At 36.3% G+C, this 21122-nt stretch overlaps 1 protein-coding gene across 11 annotated transcripts in view; it reads right to left on the bottom strand.

Moving 5' to 3' along the window:
* Fut8 (fucosyltransferase 8) overlaps positions 1-21122 on the bottom strand; it is a 216266-nt gene that overhangs the window by 76250 nt on the left and 118894 nt on the right. For all 11 annotated transcript variants that reach the window (XM_060387709.1, XM_060387711.1, XM_060387710.1 and 8 more), the window contains 2 exons: positions 14173-14288; positions 13897-14059 (listed from right to left, as the gene is read on the bottom strand). In XM_060387709.1, coding sequence (XP_060243692.1) covers positions 13897-14059; positions 14173-14288 — 279 coding nt within the window. The remainder of the gene's footprint in view (positions 1-13896; positions 14060-14172; positions 14289-21122) is intronic.

The following is a 21122-nucleotide window of genomic DNA, read 5'->3' as shown; positions in this document are numbered from 1 at the left end:
TTCTGCTGGAACTATAAAACTGGCTGTTTCCAGTTATTTCCCTGTGGTTATGCAAACCCGCTTAACATGCTGACCACACGGAATTGTGATTTGATCTGAGAAGCACAGAAGTCTTTAACTATAATTGTGCTGTAAAGCTCAGTTGGAAATTTACAATATTTTCTCATGTTATAAACCTCTATCACAACACATTCATAGTTCTTTATATTTCATAGGCTTTACAATATCAACTCTTTCCTCCTACTCATCAAGTAGTAATAGTCACAAAACCTACTGCAAATCTCAGTGTTCAATAGCAGTATTACTGCTGAAGATAAAGCACAGTGGAGTAAAAACCCAATCAATTAGCAAATGCCTACTGGAGAAAAGAAGAAAACTCAATATGCTATGTTCAGCTTTTAAAATAAAATTAAAATAAACATGTGCCTACACATGCACATATGTACATGCACAGGGACATATGTAAAAAGCTGTATGTTTTATTGACAGTTATAACTTCAACTGGGGGGGACCTACTAAGCCTAATTTGTAAGAAAGTCTATAAAAATTGCTGTGGCTTAGATGCCTCTTTTTTTTTTTCTTAACACAGGGTCCTGCAATGTGGTCCAGTCTGTCTTCAAACTTGTGACTTTCTTATATCAGTCTCCAGAATTCTGAGCTTATGGATACAAGTCTCTACGCCTAGCTATGTGATCTGGATTCAGACCTTGAAAATCAAGCAAGTCCTGTACCACCAAAAATGAAAACAAATTTACCAATTTATATATTAGTAAATTTTAAAAGCTGCTTATTTTTAAATCTATTTACATAAGTACTAAGTCTTGGCAATTCATTCCATCCTAGCCTGTATGGAAATCAGAATGATCTAGCGGCTAGATGACTAAACATAAACTGCTTATTTTCAATACCATCTGACATAGGAAAATGCAAACAAAAACTACAATGTGGCAACCATTACAACTCCAATTAATACGACTCTCACACACTCTCTCATACTCTCTCTCTCTCTCTCTCTCACTGTCACTCTCAAGGATTTAAAGAAAAAGTAACTCTCAGACACTTGGTAGGGATGTAGATTAGTTCAATTATATAATACAGCTATCTCATTTCCATGTATGTATCTGGTATCTGTAGGAAATATAATCAGTGCATCAATGAAATACCTGCATGTCCATGTTAACTGCTGCATTACTTACAATAACTAAGAAATAGAATCAATAAGAGAATAAACAAGTGTCTTAGTGGTGGTTTCTGCTGCTGTGATGAAATACCATGACCAAAGCAACTTGGGACAGGAAAGGGTTTATTTGGCGAACAGAATCCAAGTCAAAGTCCCTTGAAGGGAGACAAAATGGGCAGGAAATTGGAGGCATAAGGAAGACTGAAAGTCTGTCTATCTCATCAAGATGGAATACTATGTTAAGTGAAATATAAAGGCTTCAGAAAGGTAAGCACCACATTTCTCTTTCATATGTGATGTTTTTTAAAGTCAACTTTAATATAAAATAATCCTAGCTAGCGGCTGAAATGTGGGAGTAGGGTATACACAGGAGGACTAGATTTAATCACTATGCAATGTATACACATACTGAGGCAACACATGAGTTTCATTAATACCCACAACTAACATGCTACTGTAAAAGTAAACAAAGCATATAAACAATCAGTCAGAACACCAACACATCACAGTACTTTTTGTTCACCAAGACTAAGTTTGAGCTTTAAATCCCCAAACCCTTTTCCCAATCAGAGGCCACAGAAATGAGTCAGGAAACAAAGCTAACTTCATATCATTAACTCAGCCATGTCTGGAAGTTACAGTCCTGCAAAATGTAGTTTTCTGTGTTAAAGACCTAAATACAATCCAATCAGAAAGTTGTGGCCCATTACTGAGGATTATGGTGACTGAAAAATCTTTTTGCGGAAATCCTTGGTTTTTCAGGGATTCTACACCCTGAGCCATACTCTATATAAGATTGCCAAAGCTGGAAATTTTGCTTTCTTCGCTTTTATCATGAAAGTATCATGAAATCTCATAGTTGGGCAGTGAGTATGATGGCTTCATATGAGGCCACATCAAGGCAAGCTCAGGTATCAGCGAAATGAGGGTACAGATGAGAATAGATTGTGTGACTTTAGAGTCAGCCAGCTAAGAGGGCTGTCAAAGTTTCATTTCAAAAGCTGTCTGTGCATTTTCCAGAGTCACTTTCCTATTTTCATAGTCATAAATTTTTATGTGAAAAGGGAGAGTGCCTAGCCTGTCTCAATTTTGCCACTAAGGAAACTATAATAAGAAAGGTTTTTATTTATTTCTGATTCAAACATAAAATTTTCCCTCAAGGGCCAGTACAGTTATAATTCATACAGGAATATGATACAGATTCAACACTGACTAAGATAAACCTAAGGGAGGTTGCTGCAAAGTCCAATCTCTGGGTGAATCTGGTTCATAGACAAGAAAAATTATCTGAGATTTGTCTGAAGTTCTGGTGATGGTTACTCCCATTGTCAGTTTCATTAGATTTAGAAGCATTGAGTCAATTCAAGTATTTTCTTTTTTCTTTTTTTTTTTTCTTTTTTTTTTTTGTTTTGTTTTTTGTTTTGTTTTTCGAGACAGGGTTTTTTTCTGTATATCCTTGGCCCTGGACTCACTTTGTAGACTAGATTGGCCTCGAACTCATATAGATCCACCTGCCTCTGCCTCCCCAAGTACTGGGATTACAGGCGTGCGCCACCATGCCCGGATAATTTGGGTATTTTTGAAAAGGCTTGACGACAGCCTCAAGCTGGATGTAGGCAGCACCATTCTCTGTGCTGGGGTCCTGCACCGAATAAAAAGGAAAAAGCAAGCGGAGTACCTGCATTCATCTCTTTGCTTCCTGAATGCAAACAATGTGACCAGCTGCCTAAAGCTCTTACCACCCTGTTTTTCCTGCCATGAATTTCCTGTACTTTCAAACTGAGAATCAAAAAAAAAGTTCTGTCTATAAGCTGTTTCTTGTCAGGTAGCTGATCACAGTAACAAGGAAAGTAACTAATACAGTTACCTCATTTCTCCAGGTCTAAGAATAGCTATACACAGATTTAGAGTAACTCCTCCTTATCCATCGGTGATACATTTAGAGAACCCCCACCAAGTGGAAGCTTTAAACCATATATAGTATCATTTCTTCCTACACACACAAACCTACGGTAATGTTTAACATAGATTATACATAGTAAAAAATTAACACAGCTACCTCTTCACTTTGTGTTGCTACTAAGTAAAGCAAGGGCCATATGATAACAGGCACTACCACTCTGTGACAGTCCACCTGGTAACACAGATAGCTATTAAGTGACTGGCAGTTAGCATACCCAGTATGGATAACATATAAAAAGAGATAATTCTCATCCTGGCAAGATGGTATGAGCTCTCACTGTACCACTTGGAATGATGTGGAATTTGAAACCTGCAAATTATTTATTTCTGGAATTTCTGATTTAGTACTTTTGAACTGTGGTTAACAATTGCTAACAGACTAGAAAGCAAACTACAGATAAGAGGGGACTACTGTAATTCTGCTTACTTCAGCAGACTACTGCACTAATAATGTGGTTATATAATGTTGTTTAATGTGGTTAATAATGAATAAAGACACTACCATTATAGACTGGCATACAGACAGTATATCATTAGTTTTAATATGCAAATAATTCTTCAGTTGGGAACACCCTCTAACCCCAATAACAATGGAGGCAGGCAAAACAGAACAATGGCTACTAGGTGCAACATACTCTTCCACCTAAATCCTTAATGTAAACTTTATTTTAAGAGCAGGAGGAGTGTTCCTTGAAGAAGATGCAAAATTAATATCTAGTAGATACAAACTTTAGGTGATAAACAGAAGGAGAACAACTTGCCATGAAAACATTTCCCTGTGCTTTTAAGTACTATACAGGATGTTCCACTATCACTTCACAACTGGATGTCCACCGAAAAACATTTTGTCCAAAAGACTCAAAAGCTGAGAAAGATTATACACATTGTAGGCTAATAAGAATCTTAAACAACTCATATCTCAAAGAAATTAAGCTCCTTCATCCTGTGTGTGTGTGTGTGTGTGTGTGTGTGTGAGACATAAAACACAAAGATCTGATCTAAAGAACTGTAAAACTTAACATTTCAGAAGTAGAAACATCAATTCTTGAGTCTTCCAAAGATAGTGGAAAACAAGATAAAACAAAGTTAGCAGGCTACAACACTTACGATCAAAACTTAATCTTACACTGTGCAAGCCATTAACCTATCAATCTTTCCCATTATTAGACAGATAACTGTATCTGTTATCTCCAAAGTCCTTTCCCAGCCTCCACAATGATCTTTTGCGTATCAGTCAATTTCTAATCAGGATACTCAGCCATAAGTATCACTTATTATTTGCTATTAACAATGCTGTCATTACATATTACTGATAATGAGATGATACAGACTCAGCAAGAGAGATGAGTGTTCTGCTTCACAGATAGATTCCCACCCCCACCCTCTGCCCAAGAGCTTTAGTCAACTTGATAAATAGATCATTGTCTATTTGGCTCTGTGAGCCTCCCTATCTTTTAAAAGCAGAGAGAAGAAACTCCAGCAATTATTTCATAAACTGTATCTGGCAGGATGAAGAAAGCAAAGAATCAAAGTAGTAGTAATTAAGCCGAATATGTCTCTGCAGCAACCTAAAGGATGATAATACAAAAATCCACAACAGACTCAAAGGTTGAAGTATAAATATAAACACTCAATTCATAGCATCATACAGATAATAAAACCACAATGGCAAAAACCACCATTCCTAAATATTTACTTCATTTCACTCTTACAAAGAAAGGAGTTAAAGCCGTGTTCTCTCTCTCTCTCTCTCTCTCTCTCTTTCTCTCTCTCTCTACTTGGCAAAACTACTTGGCTGCATTATTATGAAACCCAGTGTCAAGAAGACTAGAATGAACCCGCTGGAGACCCAGCGGTGCTATGGCTTGAGATCCATAAAGCAGCAAATATATTACTTGGCAGCATATTCCTCGAAGTTCTTCATTTATATTTAAGATTTTTAAATTTTATTACTTGAAATGTGTGAGTGTTTTTCCTGTATATATAGAGGTGCATGGTATGTGTACCTAGTGCCCAAAAAGGTCAGAAGAGGGCATTGAATCCTTTTTGTTGGTTGTGAGCTGCCATTTGGGTACTAGGAATCAAACCCAGGTTTGCTCTCTGTGAGAGCAACTAGTGTCCTTAACCACTGAGCCTATTCTATATCCCTCTAACTTCCTTAGAAACCTTCTAAAAGTCAAAACTATTACTAATTACTATCAGGTGATTACCCATTTTGGTAGCAGACAGGATCCTACCAGTTATCAGGTCATACGTAGCAGATTAATCAAATAAATACTGTTTTGCTAAAATTCTCAGGTGAACTGAAACCCAGACATAAACATGGAATTGATTTCTAGGCTATGCTTAATGCCTGGTATTTAGAGTAATAAACTGGTAGTCATTTTCTAGAAGAGAGAGCTACGGTGCCTACACCATACAGAATAGTATCAAGTAGGGAGAAAGGAAATTATTCCCTATCTTTCTAACCACCAGAACCTTGATGAAACCCGTAAACCTTGATCTCCATAGTATGAAACAGGAGCAGACTTATAAGTAGGCCCCAGTTCTTCTCAGATATGGTCTTAGAGCAGTCCTGTCTAAACTGGGTCTGTGCTCTCATGGACATATGTTATGCTTTGAATAAGGCTTAACAATTATAAAATTAAAATCATATTTTCCTTTCCTTTCCACCTCTTTCTTTCTGAAATGGGGTTCCAACCTTTTTGTCTAGCCTTGCCTATGCTAGACAAATGCTTTACTACTGGCCTATACCCCCGCAGCCTCATACTGGGTACCATTACTCTATAAAAAACAGAAAAGTTTTCCTGAATAATCCAAGGGTCAAAGAAATAAAAGGGAAATTAAGACATATCTCAGGACAAACAAAATGTAAACACAGCAAGCTCATGCATGGATGCAGAAGGGGTGCTAATATATGGGCAGTTATAAACACCTCCATTTACAAAGAAAATACCTCAAACATCTCCTATGCTTTGGGTATTTCCAACAGTTCCTGAATCATTGGTGGAACACTGTAACTTAGGCACCTAGAGTTTGATGTCTCTACCACTACATTTAAGTCACACCTTATAATTTAGGTATATCTCTGTGAGTTTGAGACCAACATGGTCTACGTAACCAGTTCCTAGTCAGGAGCCAGAACTACACAATAAGATCCTATCTTAAAACAAAACAAAACAAAACAAAACAAAACTGTAATGCAATGCTCCCCAGCACCCAGCACTTGTTCTCAACATTTATCTTGTTATCTTGCACAGGACCCTCCAGCAGGAGATAAACGATACAATGAAAATCCTTGATGTCAGACAGATGGAAAGCTTGAGAAGTGAAGAATAGAAGTCTTATATAATCCCCTCAGTGTTTCCATTTAGTTCTCTGACAATGAAGCTCAGTGGATTGGCTTCTGTTCATGTTGGCCAACTGTATCTCTGAGAACTGAGTTTGAGCATTTGCATCACTGAGGGTACCAGATGTCAACTCTGAGGTGCTGTTTTGAGAACTCTAGGAACTCAGGAACTCTAGGTTCCTGAATTGTGTTCTACTGTTTACACTTAGGGTTTAGTCATTGTGGTTACACTAGGAGGTGATGGAGACTCCAGGTTATCCTTCTAAACACCAGGGAATCTCTCAAGTAGTTTCACTTGAAAGTCAAGTTTAGGGAGTGCAAACTTGTGGAAATCAATCTGGCTCTGTCTTGGAAAATTTTTCTCAGAAAATTAGGAATAGTTCTACCTCAAGACTCAGCTATATCACTCCTGGGCATATACCCATAAACCATACCAAAACAATATGTGCTCAGATTTGTTCATAGAATCTTTATTTGTAATTGCCAGAAACTGGAATCAACCTAGATGTTCCTCAACAGAAGAATGGATAAAGAAAATGTACATTTACACAATGAAATATTACTTAGCCATTAAAACCAAAGACCTCATGCACTTTGCAGGCAAATGAATCCAACTAGAAAAAAAAAAATCACCCTGAATGAGGTAACCCATAGCCAGAAAGACACACGGTCTTTATGTATAGCCACAAAGTCCTTGATAACCATGCTAGAATCCACAGACCCATAGAAGCCAAGGAGGACCCAAGACAGAATGCCTAAAAAGCAATCAGAAGAGGAAATAAAATAGACATCTGAAGTAGATGGCAGAAGAGAAGTCAGTGGGAGAGGGGATGTAGAGGGTATAGGAATCAGGTGTGGGAAGAGCAAGGTATGGAGGTAGAGGGAAAAAAAAAGAAAGTCAAGTTTATTTATCAAATTTTTGGCTTCCTCAAACTAAGCACTCATGATATAAGATTCAATATTATTTACCATTTCACAGAGCTAATGTAGTAACCCATTCACATGACCAGCTACAAAGATAACAGAGGTTTGCCGCTAGGGATTTTTTTCCAAAGGGCTCTATATAAGTCAATACATTTTTTAAGGAACAGCAGTAGTAACAATGAAACTGAAATTTGTCTCTGCCCTATAGTGTAAAAATGCTTTACCAGAGTAGAGTTATTCCATCTAACATATCTATCATCTAAACAAAAACAAGAGCCTGTAGGTCCACTAACATTTCAAAAGCACCATTCTTGCCTGTCCACTGAGAATGGCAAAAACCCTTCAGTTCTTTACCCCTTTCTTCAATGTTCTGGAAACAAACAAACAAACAAGTTATATTGTCAAGTTTTGAAAGCAACTGAAGCAATCAATGCAAAAAGGAACAACTCTACCAATTGTTTTTAGTGTAACAAATAACCCCCCCACACACACACACAATAGACTCTGCTTTGTCAACCATAGGCTTAGGGTATAAGGAGAGGAGAGAGTGTTGGTAGCTTAGGGATATTTCTCTTAAAATCTCAGAGCCACACATTTCATTTAGGGAGAAAAATTCGCTGGGCCTATTTTAAGCCTGGTCATAACAACACTCCATATTTAGTTCCCACTTCTCAGTTATCATAGTGCAAAATTTCACAGCCAGAATTTTACACTGGCTTCATAAAACAGGAAGTCTACAAATTCCTCTGTCAGATTATAAGATGCAATGGCCAGCCTCCACAGCACTTGTGGGTGCTCTTTCCCTGCTAAGTCCACTATACTATTCATGATAATAAAAAAGAAAATGGGAATGAGCCTTGCCTCCCTGGGGCTTGCTTCAGAATGAGGCTCTCACAGTTCTCTAGGAGGTTTGTGTGTTTTGGAATGGAACAATGAGATAAATGTGCTCTCAAGGCACCTTCCAAGACCTCTTCAGAATCCATCCACTCCAGCAGTGCTTGAAGATTACCAAAGAGATCTTCTGGGATTGTCAGGTTCATGCCCTTCCACATAAGAATCAAATTTTCAGATGAAGATATTAAGTCTGTTCTCCTCCTCTTCCAAGTTGGATGTCTTTACTCTGATGGACATGCCCTTCTTTTGCAATGTGGCTCTGAGCATTGTGGTTTACATTTTGATCTTGTTCAGAAATTTTGTCAAGTGTTTTCTGTTTCATTACCCTGACTTCAAATTCACTTAATCCTTTTATTAATTTTCTTTTTGTTACACCTATTTATTTGGGGTGGTATAAAACAATGCACATGTGGAAGTCAGAAGATAGCTTGTAGGAATTGGTTATTCCCTTCCACTATGTGAGTCCAAGGTATTGAACTCAGGTTGTCAGGCTTGAGAGAGAGTATTTTACTAGATGAGTCATCTTGCCATCGCCGGCCCTTTTTCACTTTTTGTGTGTACTACATGGCTTATTCCAATGACTAATAAGATCAAATACTGTGTTTTGTTTTTTTGAAGACAGGGTTTCTCTGTATAGATCTGGCTGTCCTGGAACGCACTCTGTAGACCAGGCTAGCCTCAAGCTCATAGAGATCTGCCTTCCTCACAGAGATCAGTGCCACCAGTGCCTGGTTCAAACACTCTTAATACTGCAGTATCCTGAAGACCTGCCTATAAAGCCCAGTTCTACAGGACAAAGAGGTCTTACAGTATCTGCATACAGTGTCAGTGTTTACTTCATTGACCAAATGATTTATTTTCTAAATCTCCTAAGATTTTCTACCCATTTCAGACAGCTAGTTGGATGGCGCAGGAACCTGAAGGCGGCAAATCTGGCCTGTCTGTTGTGTTGTGTGGAGCTGGGGCAGCACAGAGCTTCACTAGCACTGCAGGAACACTGATGCTCACCGCTTCTCAAGGCGACCTAGCTAACCACTGAGATCAGCGAGGAACCCAACAGTGAATTGTGAAAAAATTCTCAGGAAACCAATAACAGGCAAAGATTATAATTACATATAGTAATTAGTAATCATAGTAAATAAAAGCTCCAAACCAAGTATATCCATAGGTGAATTTTATATGCACTTTAAAATATATCAATGACAATCTTTATAAAATTCTCTCATAAAATTAAAGAAGTGAGGATTTTCCAAACTCATTTGAAATGGTATTACTGCCATACCAAAGCCTATTAAGGACACTACAAGGAAAGATTATAAGAGAGCATCCCTGATGCACTTAGACACAATAGTCTTTAACAAATAGGAGCAAAACAAATTCACATTAAAAGAATCAAGCGAGTCAGTAGAGGCAAATCAGAAATAAGATAAAGACTCTCAGTCTTTACACTTCCACATTTTGGTAACCACAGCCAGAAAAATCAGGCAAGAAAATGAAATAACAAATCTAAACCAGAAGTTAGACTGCTTGTGTTCAGATTCGACATGATCATACATGCAGACTAAAATTTTGTAGTACTAATAAAAATATGTGATAAAACTGAAGGGCACAAAATTAACATATAAAAATTTACACATGTACATAATAGCAAACCATTCCTTGCAAAAATTAAACAACCCCATTTACAATAGTATCGAAATAACTCAAAAGATGTAGGCTTGTGCAGTGATCTATAAAAGTCATCGATGAAAAAATTTCATTTTTCATGATGAAAAATGAAAAAGATAGCCTATGTTCATGGAGTGGAAGAATTAATACTCCTATAAAGTCCATACTATACAAAGTAAGCCACAGATTCAATGTCATCCCTATAAAACTTTCTATGTCATTTTTCACAGAACCAGATAAAGCACTCAAAATCATTTTCGTAACTGAAAAACTCCTATCATGTGATATCATCTTGGGAAAGAAGAACAAACCTAAGATATCACATTTCCTGACCCCAAACTATGGATCGATAATAAATGTAACAGTATGATACTTTCTTATAAGTATAATTATTTTCTAATTCTAATAGTTTTCTACTTAAATATCCAATAAAGGATAATAACTAAAATATATATGGTACTCACAGCAAAATAAGTGACCTGACTAAAAACAGAAAAAGAACTAAAATAGACAGTTTTACAAATAAAACATATAAACAGCCAACAGATACATGGAAAGGAGCTTAAATCACTGCCTATGAGAGAAATGCAAATTAAAATTATGATGTATTATCTCACACTTGTTAGGATAGTTTTTATAAAAAAGATAAGAGAATAAAGACAGTAGTATATGTCTATAATCCCAGGACTGGGCAACTAATGCAGGAGAATCACGTGTTTGAGGTCAATCTGAGGGACACAGAGAAGTACTGTTGCAAACAGAACAAAAAGCAAGCACACAAACAAACAAGATATAGGGTAGGGGGAGAAAAAGAAAGGGGGCAGGAAGGGAGGGGAGGGATAGAAAAGAAGAAAAAAACAAGTACAGGAGAGATTATAAAGAAAAGGGAACCCTTATAATATCTGTGGGAATGTAAATTGGTGAAAATATTTAAAACCACAACTACAAAACACATAACCAATTTCACTTGTTAGTAAATATCCAAATGACATGAAATCAGTATCTTGAATCACTCAACAATTATTCAGCAACAATCTAAGAGTTTACTGATGACTACACACACACACACACACACACACACCACAGCATAAAAACCCATAAAAAGGAAAGGAAAGGAAGACATGAAGTTGGGAGGAGGATGTTAGGAGAATTCAAGGGGTAAGGGGGACTTAGAGGAGAAATGGGGGATAGATACGATCATGTTTCATTATATAGATGATGTATGAAATTGTCAATGATTTTTTAAAGAAAAAATATTTTAAAAAGAAAATATTTTTTTGCTGTGTTCGGTTGTTGAGACAGGGTTTCTCTTTGAGTTCCTGGCTGTCCTGGAACTCACTCTGTAGAACAGGCTGGCCTCAAACTCAGAGATCTACCTGCCTCTGCCTCTGGAGTGCTGGAATTAAAGGTGTGCACCACCAGTGCCCAGCAGAAAATCAGTTAAAAAATTTTATCATGGATAAATCTGTAGGTTATTATGCTATGTGAAATGAACCAGTAAGAAAAGGAAATACTGTAATGTACTTACTTAAGAGATAGACTCTAAAAACGTCAACCTCATATAAGCATAGTGTGCCTAGGGTCAGAAAGTAGGAGAAATATGGAGGTATTGTCAATTGGTGCAAACCTTCAGTTATGAAATAATGAAATTAAGTTCTGGATGTTTGGCATGATGAAGTAATGATTGATTGTTTGCTTGACACTTGTAAGGCAGAACATGTTATCAACACACACGCATTAAAGTGTGGTAAAGGATATGTTCACTCATTTAACTGTGGTAATCATTACACACTGTGTATGCATATTAAACATGTTTTAAAGCGTACAACTTGTAGACTCACACTTTGGGTTTTGGCAGTCAGATCCAAGGCCTGGCAGTTCTACGGAGGCACTCTACCAATGAGCTACGGCTAAAACCCATCATTTATCAGCATTCTACCTCAGTAAAGACCCTAAGTGTTTTTCCCTCTATTGTTGGCTATTAACAAAAAGGTAAGAGAGTTTCATAGAGAACAGGTACACAAGAAATTGATATGTTGGTACTCTAATAGATTTTTCAGAAAAGACAAGTCTGCTAGTTCAGAAACAACTTCTAGACCATAATTTGGGTTACTGCAAAAATAAAGCAGGTAATTCCTATACTATAAATTAAGATGTAAATAAAAGAGGAAACCAGCTTTAGTATATATAAGAACTGGTGGTATTTTCTCTAATATTCTGTGAATCTAATGCTATTTTTTTTTAAATCTAAGAAAAATAAAAACAGTGATTGCTTTTGTATATTCACTACTTTAAAGGTTTATTTCTCTAATGTGTTGCTGTGTTTGCTCATTATTTGTATTACTACATTCTAATCTGTCTTCCAGGAACTAAATTACTATCCTGTGTTTTCTCCTAAAGTCATTATTTTCTCTATTTAAGACAACATAAGAAATAGACTTGTATACTTGTACTTTGCATTATGTTTTCAATGAACTATATTATTTAATATACACTAAATGGCAATGCCAGAACTTATTTTTTTTTAAAGTTCAACTAGCAAAAAATGTAATGGTGATTTACAGACAACTTACCATGGGCTTACTTACTGTACTCATTTTTTCTTTATGCATATAATTAGAAAAGCATATGCACAAATTATATTTACAATTTAAAATTATTATTTAGAAAAAAATTGGGAATTAAATTCTCATCAAGTAATTTTACTAATTTATTTGAATAAACATTTCATCAGAAGTCAATACTGAAATTTTGTTTTTATACTATATAATCTACTTGTATCAAATCTTGTTTAAATCTGCATTTTTCCCCTATAAAACTGCTATAAGCAAACCACGCAAACACAAAGGCCTGTATTTAACAGAAACTTGGAGCACAGAATCAGCTTTAGGGTAGAAGCCTTTTAAGGATAGAATTAGTCAACATTTGGCCTAACGTTCTTAAGTATGAGCTTACTGCTAGCTAGGGTAAAAACTTCAAATGGACTGCCTAGTTTGGAGCCTAGTAATTCAACAACCTTTTAAAACTATACTATCATATTTCTATAAACCAACACTGCAAAGATCATCCTAATACACTGAGACTTTGTATGTAATTTTACTTAAAACAGGAGAGCAATCTTTCAAAATCACTGCAATATTGTTGATGATGTTAATACATGTGACTCTCGTTTGTATGGGGTAATTCATTTCTTCTCACAGCAGTAGGCTGTACTAACACAATCATTTTTCTTTCATTGTTTACTAATAAGACAGTGATTCCCATGAGAATCTTACTGAGAATATAGGCTTTTAAATATGATAAGCCAAAGGATCTTTTACTTTATTTAGAATGACTCTCATGTATATTTTATCTGCAAGAACACCAGCACCTAAGTTCTTTCCTATGGATGATAAACTGTTTATCACTAGAAATGTATAAATAGGAGAAACAAATTTAGGAAGGCAGACCCTAGGTACACCTCTCTAGAAAATAAAAAAATTAATATAATAGCCCCCTTATCCAAAACCTATTAACCTTTCATTAGAAACCCTTTAAAGGTGCTATCTTTAAATATGTAGTATCTGGAAATCAGTGTGAATTTCAGGGCATTGTGACCATGATTGTACGTGCTCTACTTCAAGTACCAGTTGTTACAAAGAACTCTGACAGGAAGACACTTTCATGTATTGTTTAACTGCCACAGTGTATGTGGAGGAATGATTCCTAGATATACACTTTGAATAATATTTTAATATCATATAGCTTGGCTGATTAACTGCATTTGGCAATTAATTATCTTTTGGGATATCAGATAATCTACCACTCTTAAACACAGTACCACTTACTAATCTGCACAGAAATTAGAAAAAGTCTCAATGTCTCGTTCACAAATTATATCTTTATGAGAGGCCAAATGAAGCATGTAGGGACACAGTACCTTTCATGATGTCCTATATCCAAAAGAATTTCATCTGCATGTCTTTGGAGTTCGTTTCCTTCTAAATGCTTTAATTTCTTCAGCTCGCTTTGTAAAAAAAACCAGAGTTCTTTAGCTCCATTTTCAATCCTCCTCCTTAAGATTTCATGATCCTTCCCCAGACCTGAAAAATAATAAAAAGTATGAGTATTTCTAGCATTTTGGTAAGAGGAATTTTCAGTTATTTGTACTAAAGTCCATATATTAAGATGGAGAAGAACATGCAGAGTCACATACCATTTCTGGCTTGTTTCTTGTAATTTTCAATCTGTTCTTTGGCCTTAACAAGCTGTTCTTCTAAAACACGAACTCTTCCTGCAGCTGTCCCCTGGTCAATGGGACCTTCTGGTATTCTGTGGTTCAGAGAGGAAAATGTGAACATTTATACTGTACAATGCAATGCATATAGACTTTGCTAAACCATAGTTATTGGTATCTCTATAGGTCATTGAGCATACCAAAAAAAAATTACAAACTGAATCTTTTCAACTGTACAGGATTAGTCATAAGGACTGGCATGAAAATGAACAAGACCAGAAATGAATTATGTAGGAGAGATAATGATCTCCTGAGAACTAAGAAATCTTTAGAGTTGTTCCCTAAAAACTTTCTCCTTATTTGGGGTGTCACCTCTGGTGGCAAAATGGTCAATTTCATAGTGGTGCTAAAGTAACAAAAATGTAGAAGGTGAAATGACTTAGAGTAAGTATGTATCTGAAAGGGTCTCTACAGAGTCATCAAATATCAAAGCCAAAGCAATTCTGTATTAATCTCAGCATCAGGTTATATGACTGCTTCAATTTGTGAATCCATAACTAGCAACTGTTTTATAGGGAAGGGGAAAATAATAGCAGAAAAGAAATACATTACGAAAAGAAGATTGCCTTTATTTTTGTCTAAAACAAACAAAACCATTCAATAATAAAAATTGTTGAAAAATAACACAGGAACTCTAGAATCTTTTGCTTATATCATCAACCTATCTGCTCTACTTCTTTCCAAACTTGGCTTATTTTGAACATGCTTGCTTTTATGTACTTTTATCAGTACTCTCCGCTCCATTTTGGCATAAACATATAAATAAAACTAAACAGTGATCTTCCAAAGATATTTGCATCTTATGAATAGTACTTTGTAGGGCAAAAGGAAACTTGGAATATATGAGGGATCCTGAGCCTGGGAGGCTGCCAGTGTGATGTAGGTAGTGGTGAATGAAACCATGAGTATCCACAGAAGAGAGAGAAATGGGATACTTTGCTCCAGAATAGAGAAGGGCACGTGGCTTTGTTTTTAAGATGTAGGAAGGATCTAGGAGTGAAAATTGCATCTTTTTAGAAACTGGAAAAGGAAACAGATTTTGCTCTTGCAGCTTCCCTATGAAAAATTGCTTCTAGACACCTTGGTTCCAACTCAAGGGAAATCACTTCTGACTTCTAAAATAATCACAGTGGGAGTAGGAGAGAAGCTTGTTGCTTAAAGATAGCAGCTTTCTGGTATTTATTTCAACTCCCAAAAGAAACATACAAACACATATTCTTTTGAAAAATTGTGAATATTAAATAATGGGTTGATTATTCTTCAAAAGTCTAGTTATAAACAAGAGAATTTATCTATTCTTACCACCATTGTCCTTTGTAGGAACTTAATTTCTAAGTTATACATTGTGGAACCTAAACTGAGACAGTAATTTAATCCTTTGATACAAATGTCAAACAGGTATTTTACAGTTTTTTAAACATTTTATAAAACTGATAAGGCTAAATTAACATTAATTACCTCCACTACACTTCAGATGCGTTTAGTGTTGAAGTTATTGTTTTACATATAGTACGGTAATTAGAATTCTGCATGAAATTGTATGCATTAACAACCAGAAGCACTAAAATAACCATCTTCCAAACATGTTTCTGAAGTTATAGAATATCAGCAAAAAAGCATTTATTTGTATATTCACAAAGTGAACAATGATAAAATGAAAATATTTAACTGACTAATTTATAAGCACTTAAATATGGAAATACATAAACAAGGCATGTACTCATATATAGTTTTTAATATCTGACCCTTAATTTCTTTCAAATTTATATGGTTCTTTTCTTGAAAATCATGTTTAAGAAACAAAACAAACAAAAACACATGTGCCTCTTGAGATTTATATGGAGGCACTATGCCATGGACAGTGATGTTCTTGATCAGAACATAACTTAGAGATAGAAAATTTCAAACAACAGAAAGATTATCTCCAGGCTCTCCTTATTTCAATTCTTCCTATATTGCTGGATAATACCAGGGACAAAGACACACACACATACATACACATAACATGTGCTTTTCTCAGCAGATTTTTATCAAGTACTAAAGCCAATCTAATTTTAATTAAAATGGAATAGAAGTAGTGATTTACATTACCTTATTATATATAATTATATAACCCAACTGTGAATACACTGTAGATAAAGAAAGAAAAAAAAGGAAAGCAAATGGTCTGTTCTTTGGAGAAAAAAAAAATCTGTAAATGTCTCTCAGCATGAACAGTCTCTTTTATTTAAGCCTGGGAATGGAATGTTCTCCTATCACCTTCACTATGCAAAAGATACATGGACTGCTACTTCCTACCATGATAATATTAAAAGAAAACAAATTTACTATCCTATCTGAAATTAATCAAAACCCAAGAACCTGCAGAAGTAATACTTGAGATTCAGCACAGTACCAATAACCCATGGAAGAAGGTGTTGAAAAAGGAAACTACTCAAGACTTGCGAAGGGAACTCTCCAAAAACATTAATGGAAGTACCTGACAGTCATATAGGGTTGTATAGGGCTTGGGATAAAACTCTGAAGGGTTTGGGATCAGCCATGGGGATAGTACTCTAAACACAGTCATTTTTATAAGTGACACCAAAACTATTTTCAAATAACTAAAGCCAAAGAGAAAGCTCAAGAATACATGACCTGATCCTGGTGGCGTGAGCCCATAATCCCAACTACAAGAGAGGAAAGGATCCTCACCATCCCAATATCTGACAGAGGGCTGATATCCAGAATATATAAAGAACCAAAGAAGTTAAAAAGCAATAAATCAAGCAATCCAATTGAAAGATGGGGTATGGAGCTAAATAGAGAATTCTCTGTAAAAGAATATAGAACGGCAGAGAAACACAGAGATGCTCAATGTCCTTTGCCATCAGAGAGATGCAAATCAAAACGACCCTGAGATTTCACCTTACAGCTATGAGAATGGCTAAGATAAAAAATTCAAGTGACAACACATGATGGAGAGGTTGTGGAGAAAGGGGAACCCTCCTCCATTGCTGGTGGGAATGTAAACTTGTACAACCACTTTGGAAATCAATCTGGCGCTTTCTCAGACAATTAGGAATAGTGCTACTCAAGATCCAGCTATACTACTCCTAGGCATATATACAAAAGATGCTTAAGTACACAACAAGGACATTTGCTCAACCATGTTTGTAACAGCTTTATTTGTAATAGCCAGAACCTGGAAACAACCCAGATGTCCATCAACGGAGAAATGGATACAGAAATTGTGGTACTTTTACACAATGGAATACTACTCAGCAATTAAAAACAAGGAAATCATGAAATTTGAAGGCAAATGGTGAGATCTAGAAAAGATCATCCTGAGTGAGGTATCCCAGAAGTAGATGGTATATACTCACTTATAAGTGGGTACTAGACCTATAAGATAGCATAAACATACTAAAATCTGTACACCTAAAGAAGATAAACAAGAAAGATGACCCAGGGTAACATGGTCAATCCTCACTTAGAAAGACAAATGGGATGGACATTGGAAGTAGAAGAAAGTAAGTAACAGGACAGGAGCCTACCACAGAGGGCCTCTGAAAGACTCTACCTAGCAGTGTAACAAAGCAGATGCTGAGACTCACAACCAAACCTTTGGCAGAGTGCAAGGAATCTTATGAAAGAAGGGGGAGTTAGTATGACCTGGAGAGGACAGGAGCTCCACAAGGACCAAATATATCTGGGCATAGGGTTTTTTTATGAGACTAATTCTCCAACCAAGGGCCATGTATGGATATAACCTAGAATCCCTGCTCAGATGTAGCCCATGGTAGCTCAGTATCCAAGTGGGTTCCCTAGTAAGGGGAACAGGGACTATTTCTGACATGAAATCAATGGATGGCTCTTTGACCTTCCCCTCCCCACCCCCGAGGGAGGAGCAGCCTTGCTAGGCCACAGAGGAGGACATTGCAGCCAGTCCTGAAGATACCTGATTAGCTAGGGTCAGATGGAAGGGAAGGAGTACCTCCCCTATCAGTGGACTTGGAAAGGGGCAGGGAGGAGATGAGGAAGGGAGGTGGCATTGGGAGGGAATGAGGGAGCAGGCTACAGCTGAGATACAAAGTTAATAAACTGGAGAGAGAGAGAGAGAGAGGTTGAGACAAGAGACTTCAAATTAAAGACAGCCTGGTCTACTCAGAGTAACTCTTTGTCAGACAGATAGATAGACAGACAGACAAAAAGAGAGCTGAGTTTATATAAGTGGTAAAGCATTGGTTAACACATACAAGGTCCTCAGTTCAGTCCCACAAAAAGGGGTAGGGGAGACTGAAAAAAAATATTTGCAAGACAACCCATAATGAGAAAATGAGAAAAGCTAATTAATCAAAACATACTTAACATAACATACTTAACATATAAAAAGCAGTCATTATGACTAACGACTATTTTATAGTTCTAAAGATAGACTTGAGGTTGTAAGTATATGTCAGTGGGGCTCACGTTTGAGCCCCATGACTGAAACTTATAAAAAAGATTACAAAACGGACAATAAAAGGACCAGAGTGATGGCTCGGCAGTTAAGAGCCTCACTGCTCTTGGAGGTTACTGGTTTAGTTCCCAGCTCTCATGTGGCAGCTCACAACAGTACATAACTCCAGGTCCAGAGGATCTAACACCCTCTTCTCACCTCCCAGGGCACCAGGCACATACATGATGCACAGACATACATGCAGACAAAATATTCACATGTAAAATAAAATTTCAAACACTACACACACACACACACACACACACACACACACACACACACACCATAGTTGAATTTACAGGGATAAAAAAGCTCAAAATGAAAAATATAATGAATGGAATTTATTGAGGAATTATATACTATTTTTTTTATTTTATTTCTTTCTTAGCAGTTACATTTTATTAACTCTGTATCCCAGCCGTGTCCCGATCCCTCATTCCCTCCCCGTCCCTCTCTCGTACAGCTTAAGTAACAAAGAAAAATAGGGCAAATGAAATCCTAATTAGTAGAAGAAGAGAATTAACAGAAATCAGAGAAAAACTCAACAAAATGGAAATTGTAAAAAAGCAATAGTGAAAAATCAACAGATCTAAGACAGCCAGTTTGTCATTTAAAAATAAATACATAGACAAACTAAAGGGATGGAGATGGCCAAGTTGGGATCTTCAGCACCCACCTAAGGGCACAGTGTGGCAGCCATCACCAGCACTAGGAGAGGGAGACAGGCTAGTGAGTAGATAGCCAGTCAGTCTATCAGCAAGTTCCAGGTTCAGATAGCTGTGTCAAAAAATAAGGCAGAGTGCTACCAAGATGGTTCAGCTGGAAAAAGCAATTTCTCCTGATAAACTGAGTTAGATCCCTAAACCCATGAAAAGAAAGTGAACACAGTGGCTTGCCTCTGTAACCCCATACTCCTAAAGTGAGAAGCAGATAGAAGAAACTTCTTGGAAGATTAAAGACTAGAGAATGGCCTGGAACCTTGTGGGCTAGCTAGCATGAAGCATGGCACAGTTAAGGCAGAAGCAAGAAAGACACTGCTTCAAAAGAGAGATGGGGGGAAAAGATTTATTCCACAAAGTTGTGTTTTGACCTCTACTTGCAGATACTTGTGCCTACACTCGCTCACTCACTCTCACACACATACGTGATACATGAAGGTATCAGATACTCTATGAAGAAAAAAATAACTTTTTATTCAAATAAGTTGTTTCTTATATTTACCTATTTCACCTAATGTGAAAAAAATTGAACTTTTAAATTTATAATTCCCAAATTTTTATACAGTTTTCAGATTCCAACAAAGAATAGGTAAAAATGTCTAGCCAAGTCCTATCATACCATGGGGTCCCATAGTAGACTTGGATCTGGATTCAGCTATAAGATACTATGACACCAACATTAGATGGATCTCAATTCAACTTCCAGGGAAATCTCTGGTCTGGATTTATTTTTTCAAGTATGAACTAGAGCACTCTTTTGTCATCTAGTAGCCATAAACAAAATAATGTAAATAGCTATCCACTGTCAGTTCAAAGGAGTTAAGTGAAGACATCTGGAGAAAACTTACAAATCAAAGTAATAAATCAATTAAATTTAGGTTTTGTCTCCAGTTTTTTCTACAAAAAGGAAAGGGCTTTATTTTGCTTGTGTCAGCAAACTGCTAATTTTTACAAACTGCTAATTTCTTATTTAGAATTTAACTGAAAACATAGTATACGAGCAGTGTTGTTTTATTATTTTTGTGGTGTTAAGAGATTAAACCTACCACCTTGCATGTTAGACAAGCACTCTACTGAGCTACACCTCCAGTTGTTGTTTAAAAACATACACGGTCAAAGATCACAATTAACAAGTCAGTTTTCATGAGCTCTCAGGAAAAGCAGTTCTTCTACAATGTTCTACATATTTTAATAGTCACAAGATGTGGAAATATCCTAATCTTACATCCTACTGGTGACTGTTGAATTTTTTCCACAAGCACTTATCCAATGTTAAGTGCTATCCATCTGTCTTTCCTCCTAGCTATACCAAATTCTGTCAGGGCACTTTTCTATACCTGGCAGTGAGAAGCTCTCTAATGCGTAACAGTTTCTGCATGAATATTCCTTGAGTAATTATTGTAACAAATAACTGGCTATTGATCAGAGCTATTGGGAAGAAAGGATGTGAAAAATAAAAAGCTCTGTCATGTGAGCATCACATAAGCATCTCTGAGATAAAAATATAGCTTTTGTAAAATTGAAATACGAATACTCAAAAATCCAAGCACTACTTTAAAACTCTAAATGACATATATATTTACAAGCCCAGGCTTTTCATTAAGAAATGAAACTATTTTTTTCTTTTTAAAATTAATTTATTTTTTTATTAATTACAATTTATTCACTTT

Source organism: Meriones unguiculatus, chromosome 7 (genome assembly GCF_030254825.1).
Source record: "Meriones unguiculatus strain TT.TT164.6M chromosome 7, Bangor_MerUng_6.1, whole genome shotgun sequence".
NCBI lineage: Eukaryota > Metazoa > Chordata > Mammalia > Rodentia > Muridae > Meriones > Meriones unguiculatus.
Note: the sequence above shows the minus strand (reverse complement) of the source record. Positions and strands in the feature narration are given on the sequence as shown.